Consider the following 14,084-nt stretch of genomic DNA (forward strand, 5'->3'; position numbering starts at 1 on the left):
GTTGAAATCAATAGAACAGGGGACAAACGTTTAGGGTTCTACATTGTGACATCATTAAAATACTCCTACAATGTTAAAACATTCTACATTGTGACATTAATTAATTGATATCATGAAACAACTCCATCTATTTTCTGATATTTGATCAGAGATCTTTTATCAGATTATCTCTGGTCACAGCTAAGAGATTTCTCTCCTCTGTGTGTTCTCTGGTGTACTGTCAGACCGCTCGATGAAACATAACTCTTCCCACATTGATCACAGCTATAAGGTTTCTCTCCTGTGTGTGTTCTCCGGTGTACTGTCAGATCTCTAGATTTTACAAAACTCTTCCCACATTGACCACAGCTATAAGGTTTATCTCCTGTGTGTATTCTCTGGTGTTTAGTCAGACTGCTAAAGTCAGTAAAACTCTTTCCACATTGATCACAGCTAAAAGGTTTCTCTCCTGTGTGTGTTCTCTGGTGTACTGTCAGATGGCCAGATTTAATAAAGCTCTTCCAACATTGACCACAGCTATAAGGTTTATCTCCTGTGTGTGTTCTCCGGTGTCGTGTTAGATGGCTAGATGTAATAAAGCTCTTCCCACATTGACCACAGCTATAAGGTTTATCTCCTGTGTGTGTTTTCTGGTGCATCTTCAAGTTCTGTGAAGTTGAGAATCTTTTTCCACAATCTGAACAGTGGAATGGTTTCTCTCCTGTGTGTACTCGCTGGTGTCTAGTCAGATTGCCAGATGCAGCAAAACTCTTTCCACATTGATCACAGCTATAAGCTTTCTCTCCTGTATGTGTTCTCTGGTGTCGAGTCAGATTGCCAGATGCAGGAAAACTCTTTCCACATTGATCACAGCTATAAGATTTCTCTCCTTTGTGTATTCTCTGGTGCACTGTCAGATCTGTAGACTTAACATAACTCTTCCCACATTGACCACAGCTATAAGATTTTTCTCCTGTGTGTATTCTCTGGTGTTTAGTAAGACTGCTAGAGTTAGTAAAACTCTTCCCACATTTATCACAGCTATACAATTTCTCTCCTGTGTGTATTCTCTGGTGTCGAGTCAGCTGGCCAAATTGAACAAAACTCTTCCCACATTGACCACAGCTATAAAGTTTTTCTCCTGTGTGTATTCTCTGGTGTAGAGTCAGACTGCTAGAGTTAGTAAAACTTTTCCCACATTGATCACAGCTATAAGGTTTCTCTCCTGTGTGTGTTCTCTTGTGTAATGAGAGCTGGCTAGATTGAACAAAACTCTTCCCACATTGAGTACAGCTATAAGGTTTCTCTCCTGTGTGTCTTCTCTGGTGCACTGTCAGATGGCTAGATTGACCAAAACTTGTCTCACATTGACCACAGCTATAAGGTTTCTCTCCTGTGTGTATTCTCTGGTGCACTGTCAGATCTCTAGATTTTACAAAACTCTTCCCACATTGACCACAGCTATAAGGTTTATCTACTGTGTGTATTCTCTGGTGTTTAGTCAGACTGCTAGAGTCAGTAAAACTCATCCCACATTGAGTACAGCTAAAAGATTTCTCTCCTGTGTGGATTCTCTGATGAATTTTAATGCCTGATGAGGTGAATCTCTTCCCACAGTCAGAGCAGCAGTGAGATATCTTCCTTGTGGGTCTCTGCTGGTGTTTCCTGAGGTGTTCTGATCTGGAGAGACTCTTCTCTGCCTCGTCAGCATCATGATGTTGTTGAGGCTCCCCAGAGGATCCACGACTGTCCCGCCTCTCTCCTGTGTGAATGACAAAATCAGACAGACGGTTAACCTGTTCGCTATAGGGGGTAGTATTTTCACGGCCGGATGAAAAACGTACCCAAATGAAACAGCCTACTATTCGGGGCCAGAGTCAAATATTTACATATTATTAGTAGATTTGGATAGAAAACACTCTAAAGTTTATAAAACTGTTTGAATGATGTCTATGAGTATAACAGAACTCATATGGCAGGCAAAAACCTGAGAGGTATCCAGCCAGGAAGTGGGCACTCAGGGTTGTAGTCATTTCAAATGATGTTCTATCCAAACTACAACTTGCACTTCCTAAGGCTTCCACTAGATGTCAACAGTCATTAGAACCTTGTTTGAGGCTTCTACAATGCAATTTGATTGAATAATACCCGGAACAGTAAGTGGTCTCGCTGGGGTCACTGACTTACCTCGCGCGTTTTCACGAAGGGTTAGCCATTTTTCTTTTTCTTCTGAAATGAAACTGCTATTGTCCGGCTGAAATATTATCGAAATTCTACGTTAAAAACACCCTAAAGATTGATTGTGAACATGGTTTGACATGTTTCTACAAACGCTGAGTGAACATTATAACTTTTCGTCGACGGTGGATAGACGCGCTTCATGCATTTTGGAATGGTGATCTGGACGCGCCATCAAAACAGATTTATTTCGACATAAATGATGGACTTTATCGAACAAATTAACATTTCTGTGGAAGTGGGAGTCCTTCCGAGTGCATTCAGCCAAAGATCAGCAAAGGTAAGAAAATATTTTAAACATATTTCAGAGTTTTGTGGATGCCGTGGCTGGACGGCTAACTGTATAGCTTGGATTGATGATGTGGCTCAGTACTCAGAATATTGAACAATGTGCTTTCTCCGTAAAGTTATTTTGAAATCTGACAAAGCGGCTGCGTAAAGGAGTAGTTTATCTATAATTCTTTAACCTCTCTAGGGTATGTGGGACGAAATCGTCCCACCTAGTCAACAGCCAGTGGAATCGAGTGGCGCGATATTCAAATACCTTAAAAATGCTATTACTTCAATTTCTCAAACATATGACTATTTTACACCATTTTAAAGACAAGACGCTCCTTTATCTAACCACATTGTCCGATTTCAAAAAGGCTTTACAACGAAAGCAAAACATTAGATTATGTCAGGAGAGTACCCAGACAGAAATAATCAGACACCCATTTTTCAAGCTAGCATATAATGTCACACTCCTAGGACATTATGTTATACAATAGATGCATGTTTTGTTCAATCAAGTTCATATTTATATCAAAAACCAGCTTTTTACATTAGCATGTGACGTTCAGAACTAGCAAACATACCGAAAACTTCTGGTGAATTTACTAAATTACTCACGATAAATGTTCACCAAAAACATAACAATTATTTTAAGAATTATAGATACAGAACTCCTTTATGCAATCGCGGTGTCAGATTTTAAAATAGCTTTTCGACAAAAGCACATTTTGCAATATTCTGAGTAGATAGCTCGCCATCACGGGCTAGCTAATTTGACACCCACCAAGTTTGGCGTTCACTAAACTCAGAATTACTATAAGAAAAATTGGATTACCTTTGCTGTTCTTCGTCAGAATGCACTCCCAGGACTTCTACTTCATCCACAAATGTTGTTTTGGTTCAAAATAATCCATAGTTATGTTCAAATATCCTCTGTTTTGTTCTTGCGTTTAAGACACTATCCGAACGGTGACGCGCGGAAGCATGTCGTGACAAAAAAATTCAAAATATTCCATTACCGTACTTCGAAGCATCTCAAACGCTGTTTAAAATCAAATTTTATGCAATTTTTCTCGTAAAATAGCGATAATATTCCGACCGGGAGACGTCTTTTTTGTTCAAAGACTGAAAATGTAAAATGGACTCTTCACGTGCACGCCCGTCTCATTGTTCTCAGATCGACCACTATCCAAATGCGCTACTGTTTTTCAGCCAGGGACTGTAGAGGGATCATTCAACATTCTGGCGCCTTCTGAGAGCCTATGGGAGCCTTAGAAAATGTCACGTTACAGCAGAGATCCTCTGTTTTCGATAAAGAGGGTATAGAAGGCCAAGAAATGGTCAGAGAGGGCACTTCCTGTACAGAATCTTCTCAGGTTTTGGCCTGCCATATGAGTTCTGTTATACTCACAGACACCATTCAAACAGTTTTAGAAACTTTAGGGTGTTTTCTATGCAAATCAAACAATTATATGCATATTCTAGTTTCTGGGCAGTAGTAATAACCAGATTAAATCGGGTACGTTTTTTATCCGGATGTGAAAATACTGCCACCTACCCTAGAGAGGTTAATTAATTGTTATATATTTTGTCAACGTTTATGATGAGTATTTCTGTAAATTGATGTGCCCATTTTCTGAACGTCATGCGCCAATGTAAAATGTTTTTTTTTTATATAAATATGAACCTGATAGAACAACAAATGAATGTATTGTCTAACATAATGTCCTAGGAGTGTCATCTGATGAAGATCGTCAAAGGTTAGTGCATAATTTTAGCTGGTTTTCTGCTTTTGGATGGCTACCCTTGCTTGGAAAATGGCTGTGTTGTTGTTTATTTGCTGGGGTGGTAGCCTAACATAATCTAATGTTTTGCTTTCACCGTAAAGCCTTTTTGAAATCGGACAATGTGGTGTGATTAAGGAGAAGTGTGTGTATCTTTCAAATGGTGTAAAATAGTCGTATGTTTGAGAAATTTTAATTATTCGATTTTTGATGTTTTGTATTTCGCGCCCTGCTATCCCATTGGCTGTTGGCTAGGGGTTCCGCTAGCGGAACGCCTAGAAGCAAGAGGTTAAAGGCCCACAACAGCAGAAATCCATTGTTTATTTGAGGTAAAAGGTGATGCCCAGATCATACCCATGAACTTGTACAACGATTGACTTCTGTTAAAATATTTGACCATTAAGACAGTCAACTTACCAACAATCATATTTTGTCTTGTTTTCACATTAGTAGTAACTAGAAATAAGTTATTAAAGTTGCTGAAATCCTAAGCAGTGTGCCAGACGACTTTTGGTCTCCAATATAGGCTCCTTTCTGTGTTTCTAAAATTGCAGCACGAGGGCAAAGCATACACAATTTGATTGCAGAAACACCTCCCTGCAAATGAGGAAACCGCTAGATATGGATGTAGTATATCTGCCTGGAGCAAAAAATGATGAGCAAAGATTTTAGTTTCTCACAATGTATTCTGAATATTACATCGCAAGATCAGGAGTGCTCCTCAAGGAAACTCACATTAAGCTCTGTGTCTATTCACTAATTCACCACCGTGGGGGAAAACTCAGGGGAGTTCTCATAGGCTGACAGCAAAAATAGCCTCCATTTACAGGTTGCTTATGAGTGCATTTCACATTACTTTTGGATTATAATTGTAAGGCTCGCTTGAATCACCTGATTAATATAATGTTTGTGTTATTGTCCCAAATCAAATGCTTTAAACATAGACCTACTGTAGGACCCATAACATCACCTAACAAAAACATAGACCTACTGTAGGACACATAACATCACCTAACAATAACATAGACCTAGTGTAGGACCCATAACTTCACCTAACAACAACATAGACCTAGGACTATAAATCATTTAATATTTCAGGTAAAACATGGGAACTAAACTGGCTTTGTCATGACATTTCATAACCTGATCACCAGATAATTTTGTGAATAATCCCACTAGGCTACTCTGTAATGTGTTGTCATTCTAAATGTCCTGAATAAAGGAAAATATCTCTGTGTGTTGTGCAATAGACTACCCATCAAGGAACAGTTCTCTACATATTATGAGCTAAGTATCTCTGTGTCCAGACAGACTAATGAGACCCTACTGTAAATCAAGTAGACAATAACACATTCTAAACATAAATTTGTTTGAGATGTTGGATCCAACATGGAGCACGGCATAACTGTCTTTACCGGTGTAATGAATGAAGAAGCACTTTGGTTGTTGTTGCATGTTGTGATGTTTGTCATGTGACTGTCATTCAGAAAATGATTTCCTGGATCAGCTGATGATAGTTGAACATGTGACTGTAACTAAACAGCTACAGTATTAAGTATTATGCGTAATTATTTAAGAACCGCATTAATGACAGTATCCATTTGGGTGTTGTCAATAAAGTTAAGGTGACTCTCGGTTAGAACCACTGGATTTAGCAAACTCTGAAATGATTTAAGATTTCTGTGCCCATGAAAACTGTTTTCCCAGCGTAACATAAGGAGACACTAAATGTTACGTAGGTAGAGAGCATTTCAGAGATCTGAATACAAAAAAACTGTCCTAACAGGACAATAACCTAAACCACAAGGCCAAATCTACACTGGAGGAGCTTACCAAGATGACATTGAATGTTCCTGAGTGGCCTAGTTACAGTTTGGACTTAAATCGTCTTGAAAGTCAATGGCAAGACTTGAAAATGGCTTTCTAGCAATGATCAACAACCAACTTGACAGAACAGGAAGGATTTTAAAAAGAATAATGAATATTCACATGAAGATCAGCATCCTATTGGATGACATCACGACTTCCCATCAAGCCAACTCCTTGGAGGCCTTACTATGACATCACTCACTCCTTCTAGTTTGCAGTTGTCTAAAAAAAAAACACTATTTTGCACAAAACATTTATTTGTTTCCCTTTAGTGTGTTTATAATTTATATACCAGAAAATGGCTTGTGTCCCTGTTTTATTTACATTTTTAGTCATTTAGCAGACGCTCTTATCCAGAGCGACTTACAGTAGTGAATGCATACATTTCATACATGGCCCCCCGTGGGAATCGAACCCACAACCCTGGCGTTGCAAACACCATGCGTTGCAAACACCATGCTCTACCAACTGAGCTACAGGGAAGACTGTTATAAGATAGTACTCACTGTATTTACTGGTGTTAATCAGATCAATGTCCCTGTTTTATAAGATAGTACTCACTGTATTTACTGGTGTTAATCAGATCAATGTCCCTGTTTTATTAGATAGTACTCACTGTATTTACTGGTGGTAATCAGATCAATGTCCCTGTTTTATTAGATAGTACTCACTGTATTTACTGGTGTTAATCAGATCAATGTCCCTGTTTTATAAGATAGTACTCACTGTATTTACTGGTGTTAATCAGTTCTCCAGTCTTCTCTTCTTCGTCCTCCTCTAATGTGACAGTAATCTCCCCCTCTTCATCCTTCATTCCAAAAACGTCTTCATCTTCTTTCACTTCATCCTCCACTCCAAAAACTGCATCTTCCTCCTCTTCTTTCACAGTAACATCCTCCTCCTCTCTGAAGGCGTTTTTCTCTTCTTTAACTGTAACGTCTTTCTCTTCATCTTTCACTGTAACAGCTTCACCCTCTACTTGTCTTTGTAGTGTGACACCCTCCTCTTCCTCTTTCACGACAACGTTGAGCCAAAGTCCCTCTTCCTCCTCCTCTTTCACCAGAGCTTCTTTCTCCGTCCAGCAGACCTCTTCTTCTTTAACAGGAGGAGAGTAGCTTAGTGAACTCATGGTCGGGGATGTTAGCTAGTTAGCATTAGCGACTAGACTAGTGCTAACTTAACCAGCCAGCTAGTTGACTTACAACGTAAATATTCAATTAAATGGGGTAGCTAGTTGTTTCCACATAAGTATGTTTAAAGCAAAGTGGTAAATGAACCACGAAATTGTCTAAAGAACTTGAATGTTCCGACTTTGTTGGCTAGCGAGCTACCGAGGTGGCTGCAGTTGTTGAAGAAGCGTTCCGTCCACTAGATTATACGTCACACTAGAAACATCGCCTGAAAGACACATATCGCCATCTGCTGTCTGGAGGGAGGAAACGCAGTTGAGGACGGAAAACTATTTTTCTTCTTCATTGAATTATAATATTATAAAGCAGTTTAGGGAAACGTTTTTTTCTCTTCATTAAATATGAATATTATATCAACACGTACAAAGAGCAAGAAGTATTGTTTGATTAGTTCAGATTTTTTTATGAGAATTTAAAACAAACTCTACATCTACTCCACATCTGTATTTCATATTCAGTCAAATAACTAGATATCAAAATAAGCACCTAGTTATTGATACCCTTGATAAAGATTAGCAAAAATTACTGTATAAAATAAATAAATTAACTTTACCCATTAGCAGGATATTTTAGCCCAAAACCTAGTTACCTCTCTGCTAGGAGGCTGAAACTTGGCCATAAGTGGATCTTCCAGCAAGACACATCAACATCCACAAAGAAATGGTTAATTGGGCACAAAAATAAACATTTTCATTGGCCATCTCAGTCTTCGGACTTGAACTCCATTGAAAACCTGTGGTTTGAATTGAACAGGGCAGTCCACAAGCGCAGACAAAATAAATCAAGGACCTGGACAGATTCTGTTTGGAGGAATGGTCTAAGATCCCACCCAATGTGTTCTCTAATCTCATAAAACATTTCAGTGTCGTTATCCTCCCAAGGGGAGAGTGCTGGAGTATTGAAAACATGGGTGGCAATAATTCAGACCCCTACATTTTGAGAATTACATGTTAAACTAAATATTTCTCTCTGAGCAATTGTATTAGTATAAAATGATGTAATTTCCCTTTATTTTGGTGTACCAATACATCGTATAGATGTATATAATGAACAGACTAGGTCTATACTGCTCCTACATGTTGTAACAATACATCATGTAGATGTATATAATGAACAGACTAGGTCTATACTGCTGCTACATGGTGTAACAATACATCATGTAGATGTATATAATGAACAGACTAGGTCTATACTGCTGCTACATGGTGTAACAATACACCATGTAAATGTATATAATGAACAGACTAGGTCTATACTGCTCCCACATGGTGTAACAATACATCATGTAGATGTAAACTACCGTTCAAAAGTTTGGGGTCACTTAGAAATGTCCTTTTCCTTGAAAGAAAATCACATAACAGTCATGATGTAGTGAATGTTTAATAATACTGATGGGAACAGTCAGGATGTAGTGAATGTTTTAATATGGGAACAGTCATGATGTAGTGAATGTTATAATATGGGAACAGTCATGATGTAGTGAATGTTTTAATATGGGAACAGTCATGATGTAGTGAATGTTTTAATATGGGAACAGTCATGATGTAGTGAGTGTTTTAATATGGGAACAGTCATGATGTAGTGAATGTTTTAATATGGGAACAGTCATGATGTAGTGAATGTTTTAATAATACTGATGGGAACAGTCATGATGTAGTGAATGTTTTAATAATACTGATGGGAACAGCCATGATGTAGTGAATGTTTTAATAATACTGATGGGAACAGTCATGATGTAGTGAATGTTTTAATAATACTGATGGGAACAGTCATGATGTAGTGAATGTTTTAATATGGGAACAGTCAGGATGTAGTGAATGTTTTAATAATACTGATGGGAACAGTCATGATGTAGTGAATGTTTTAATATGGGAACAGCCATGATGTAGTGAATGTTTTAATAATACTGATGGGAACAGTCATGATGTAGTGAATGTTTTAATATGGGAACAGTCATGATGTAGTGAATGTTTTAATAATACTGATGGGAACAGTCATGATGTAGTGAATGTTTTAATATGGGAACAACCATGATGTAGTGAATGTTTTAATAATACTGATGGGAACAGTCATGATGTAGTGAATGTTTTAATAATACTGATGGGAACAGTCATGATGTAGTGAATGTTTTAATATGGGAACAGCGATGATGTAGTGAATGTTTTAATAATACTGATGGGAACAGTCATGATGTTGTGAATGTTTTAATAATACTGATGGGAACAGCCATGATGTAGTGAATGTTTTAATAATACTGATGGGAACAGTCATGATGTATTGAGTGTTTTAATATGGGAACAGTCATGATGTAGTGAATGTTTTAATATGGGAACAGTCATGATGTAGTGAATGTTTTAATAATACTGATGGGAACAGTCATGATGTAGTGAGTGTTTTAATATGGGAACAGTCATGATGTAGTGAATGTTTTAATAATACTGATGGGAACAGTCATGATGTTGTGAATGTTTTAATAATACTGATGGGAACAGTCATGATGTAGTGAATGTTTTAATAATACTGATGGGAACAGTCATGATGTAGTGAATGTTTTAATATGGGAACAGTCACGATGTAGTGAATGTTTTAATAATACTGATGGGAACAGTCATGATGTAGTGAATGTTTTAATATGGGAACAGCCATGATGTAGTGAATGTTTTAATAATACTGATGGGAACAGTCATGATGTAGTGAATGTTTTAATATGGGAACAGTCATGATGTAGTGAATGTTTTAATAATACTGATGGGAACAGTCATGATGTAGTAAATGTTTTAATATGGGAACAGTCAGGATGTAGTGAATGTTTTAATATGGGAACAGTCATGATGTAGTGAATGTTTCATGTCAACAACGTAATCACATTTTCATATTAATTTAGCTTGATGAATACTAATTATCTAAATGAAACAAAACGACTAAATTCATGAGGTTTCAAGTTTAGACTCAAGAAATGCTCATACCATACAATGCCTTCGGAAAGTATTCAGACCCCTTGACTTTTTACACATTTTGTTACGTTATTCTAAAATTGATTAAAATAGTTTTTTTCCTCTTCAATCTACACACAATACCCCATAATGAAAAAGCAAAAACTGGCTTTTAGAAATTTTTGCAAATGTATAAAAATAAAAAAAATGGAAATACGACATTTACATAAGTATTCAGACCCTTTACTCATTACTTTGTTTAAGCACATTTGGCAGAAATTACACCCTCCAGTCTTCTTGGGTATGACACAACAAGCTTGGCACACCTGTATTTGGGGAGTTTCTCCCATTCTTCTCTGCAGATCCTCTCAAGCTCTGTCAGGTTGGATGGGGAGCTTTGCTGCACAGCTATTTTAAGGTCTCTCCAGAGATGTTCGATCAGGTTTCAGTCCAGGCTGTGGCTAGGCCACTCAAGGACATTGAGACTTGTCCCGAAGCCACTCCTGCGTTGTCTTGGCTCTGCGTTTAGGATCATTGTCCTGTTGAAGGGGAACCTTCGCCCCAGTGTGAGGTCCTGAGCACTCTGGAGCAGGTTTTCATCAAAGATCTCTCTGTACTTTGCTCCGTTCATCTTTCCCTCGATCTTGACAAGTCTCCCAGTCCCTGCCTCTGAAAAACATCCCCACAGCCTGATGCTGCCACCACCATGCTTCACCGTAGGGATGGTGCCTGGTTTCCTCTAGACGTTACGCTTGGCATTCAGGCCAAAGAGTTTAACCTTGGTTCCATCAGACCAGGGAATCTTGTTTCTCATGGTCAGAGTCCTTTAGGTGCCTTTTGGCAAACTCCAAGCGGGCTGTCATGTGCCTTTTACTAAGGAGTGGCTTCCATCTGGCCACTCTACCATAAAGGCCTGATTGGTTTGCCCTTCTGGAAGGTTCTCCTATCTACACAGAGGAACTCATGGAGGTGACTTCTTGGTCACCTCCCTGACCAAGGCCCTTCTCCCCCGATTGCTCAGTTTGGCCAGACGACCAGCTCTAGGAAGAGTCTTGGTGGATCCAAACTTCTTCCATTTAAGAATGATGGAGGCCACCGTGTTCTTGGGGACCATCAATGCTGCAGAAATGTTTTGGTACCCTTCCCCAGATCCTGTCTTGGAAACCTACGGATAATTCCTTCGACTTCATGGCTTGGTTTTTGCTCGGACATGCACTGTCAACTGTGGGACCTTATATAGACAGGTGTGTGCCTTTCCAAATCATGTCCAATCAATTGAATTTAAAACAAGTGGACTTCAAATCAAGTTGTAGAAACATCTCAAGGACGATCAATGGAAACAGGATTCAACTGAGCTCAATTTCAAGTCTCATAGTAAAGGGTCTGAATACTTATGTAAATAAGGTTTCTATTTTTAGTTTTTAATACATTTGCAAAAGTATCTAAAAACCTGTTATTGCCTTGTCATTATGGGGTATTGTGATGTCATTATGGGGTATTGTGTGTAGATTTAAAAAAATAACTAATTCAAAGTGCTTTGACCTTTTCAAACATAGCAGAAAGTTAACAATATATGATGACCCGTCTCCTTACTAATTCAGCCACCTACTGAGATAACTAGCAAGTTAAACTTGGCGTTTATGCAGAATTATGAGTTTTTCATGCAGGATAAATATGTAAAACTCGTCAGAAAAATCTGTCTGCGTTTTGTACCTGTAGAGCTAAGATGCTTGTTATTGTGATTTCTGCATCAGACTTTGTGGAGCTACTTGGTGCTGTTCTCCTGTAGACTACTTTTATCAGCTAAAATGACAGATTCACTTTAAAACAAAACATTAGGAACGGTAGCTGGCTACATTCTTTCTATTATAAAAAGTTTAGAAATATGATGATGGCCATGCATTATTTAAAAAAAAAAGACCTTGATTTTCATTGTAAACTCATTTACTTGTGTGGCTGCCAGCCAAATAGCGTTGAATTTCTGTTTGTCATCTGATGAAAATTAAGCTATTTTCTGGACAAATGTGTTGCACTAATGTATTTTCTGTGAAGCTAAAGCTTTAGTGACACTTAAGTGATCAGGCTATTGAACCAAAAAAACACTGATGACTTTCATTATATAACGTGACCCCCGTCAATACACATCTGAACTCAGCTGCTCTCGCTTTCTGTTCTTATTTACAAACAAACACATGACTGGTTCAACTGTTCTGGGGAACTACGGTTAGCTTCATAATGTAAAATAATGTGACAGGTGAAATGAAGATCGCCATCTGCTTTATCTCCTAATGTATTGCACAAGTTGACTACAGGTATTTACTGAAGTGGCTACAAATATTATAATGTATTGAAAAACCATCCCGTGGTGGCTATTTCCAAATACCCCGGTATACAGTCTTTATTGTATACCGCTAGGGCTTCTCTCCAGAGTGTATTCTCTTATGTTTGTTCAGGCTCCCAAACTGGGTAAAACTCTTTCCACACTGGGAGCAGTGGTAAGGGGTCTCTCCAGTGTGTGTTCTCTCGTGCCTTTTCAGGTACTTTAAACAACTAAAACTCTTTCCACACTGGGAGCAGTAATAGTAAGTCCTCTCCTGTCTTGTGTGTATTCTCTCATGCCCTTTGAGGGTCTGTGAATGGGTAAAACTCTTTCCACACTGGGAACATTGGAAATGTTTTTCTCCTGTGTGCGTCCTCTCATGTTCTTTTAGGTGCCCTAACCTGGTAAAACGCTTTCCGCAGTGGGAGCAGTGGTAAGGCTTCTCTCCCGTATGTATTCTTTCATGTAATTTCAAGGAACCTAAATGAGGAAAAACGGTTCCACACTCGGCGCAATGGTAAGGCTTCGCTCCAGAGTGTATTCTTTTGTGTATCTTCAGGGACGCTAAACGAGAGAAAGCCTTTCCACACTGAGAGAATTGGTAAGGGGTCTCTCCATTGTGTGTTCTCTCATGCCGTTTTAGGTCCTTTAACCAAATAAAACGCTTTCCACACTGAGAGCAGTAAGTCCTCTCCTCTCTTGTGTGTATTCTCTCATGCCCTTTCAGGCTTCCTAACTGGGCAAAACTCCTTCCACATTGGGAGCAGTGGTAAGGCTTCTCTCCTGTATGTATTCTTTTGTGTATCTTCAGGGACACTAAACGAGAGAAAGCCTTTCCACACTGAGAGCATTGGTAAGGGGTCTCTCCAGTGTGTGTTCTCTCATGCCGTTTTAGATCCTTTAACCAACTAAAACGCTTTCCACACTGAGAGCAGTAGTAGTAAGTCCTCTCCTCTCTTGTGTGTATTCTCTCATGCCCTTTTAGGTTCCGTGAATAGGTAAAACTCTTTCCACACTGGGAACATTGGAAAGGCTTTTCTCCTGTGTGTTTCCTCTCATGCTCTTTTAGGTTCCCTAACTTGATATAACACTTTCCACAGTGGGAGCAGTGGAAAGGCTTCTCTCCTGTATGTATTCTTTCGTGTATTTTTAGGAACCTTAAATGGGAAAAACCCTCTCCACACTTGGTGCATTGGTGAGGCTTCGCTCCAGAGTGTATTCTCTTATGTATGTTCAGGGTTCCTAACTGGGTAAAACTCTTTCCACATTGGGAGCAGTAGTAGGCTTCTCTCCTGTATGTATTCTTTTATGTCTTTTCAGGGATGCTAAACGGGAAAAAACTTTTCCACACTGGGAGCAGTGGTGTCGTCTTGCTGTTTTGGACACCTCTGCCTCTGGTTCCTCTGAGTTTGGTCTCGCTCCTGCCAAAGACAAAGAGGGTATTTAGTTTAACAGAGAGATCAAAACTGATAACACTGTCTTCCTGTTAGGTTTTAAA

General features: G+C 38.8%; 2 protein-coding genes across 2 annotated transcripts; both read right to left on the minus strand.

Annotated features, from left to right (window-relative positions):
- Positions 1–209: 209 nt before the first annotated feature.
- LOC115186408 (zinc finger protein 271-like) lies at positions 210–1,595 on the minus strand (the record flags this gene model as incomplete). Its single annotated transcript, XM_029746049.1, has 1 exon — positions 210–1,595. A coding segment is annotated over one exon (1,386 nt), but the record flags the coding sequence as incomplete, so codon positions are not given.
- Positions 1,596–12,521: 10,926 nt separating this feature from the next.
- Positions 12,522–13,862, minus strand: LOC115186766 (zinc finger protein 135-like; the record flags this gene model as incomplete). The annotated part of the gene is made up of 1 exon (XM_029746272.1): positions 12,522–13,862. A coding segment is annotated over one exon (1,185 nt), but the record flags the coding sequence as incomplete, so codon positions are not given.
- Positions 13,863–14,084: the final 222 nt, after the last annotated feature.

Source organism: Salmo trutta, unplaced genomic scaffold (genome assembly GCF_901001165.1).
Source record: "Salmo trutta unplaced genomic scaffold, fSalTru1.1, whole genome shotgun sequence".
Classification (NCBI taxonomy): Eukaryota; Metazoa; Chordata; class Actinopteri; order Salmoniformes; family Salmonidae; genus Salmo; species Salmo trutta.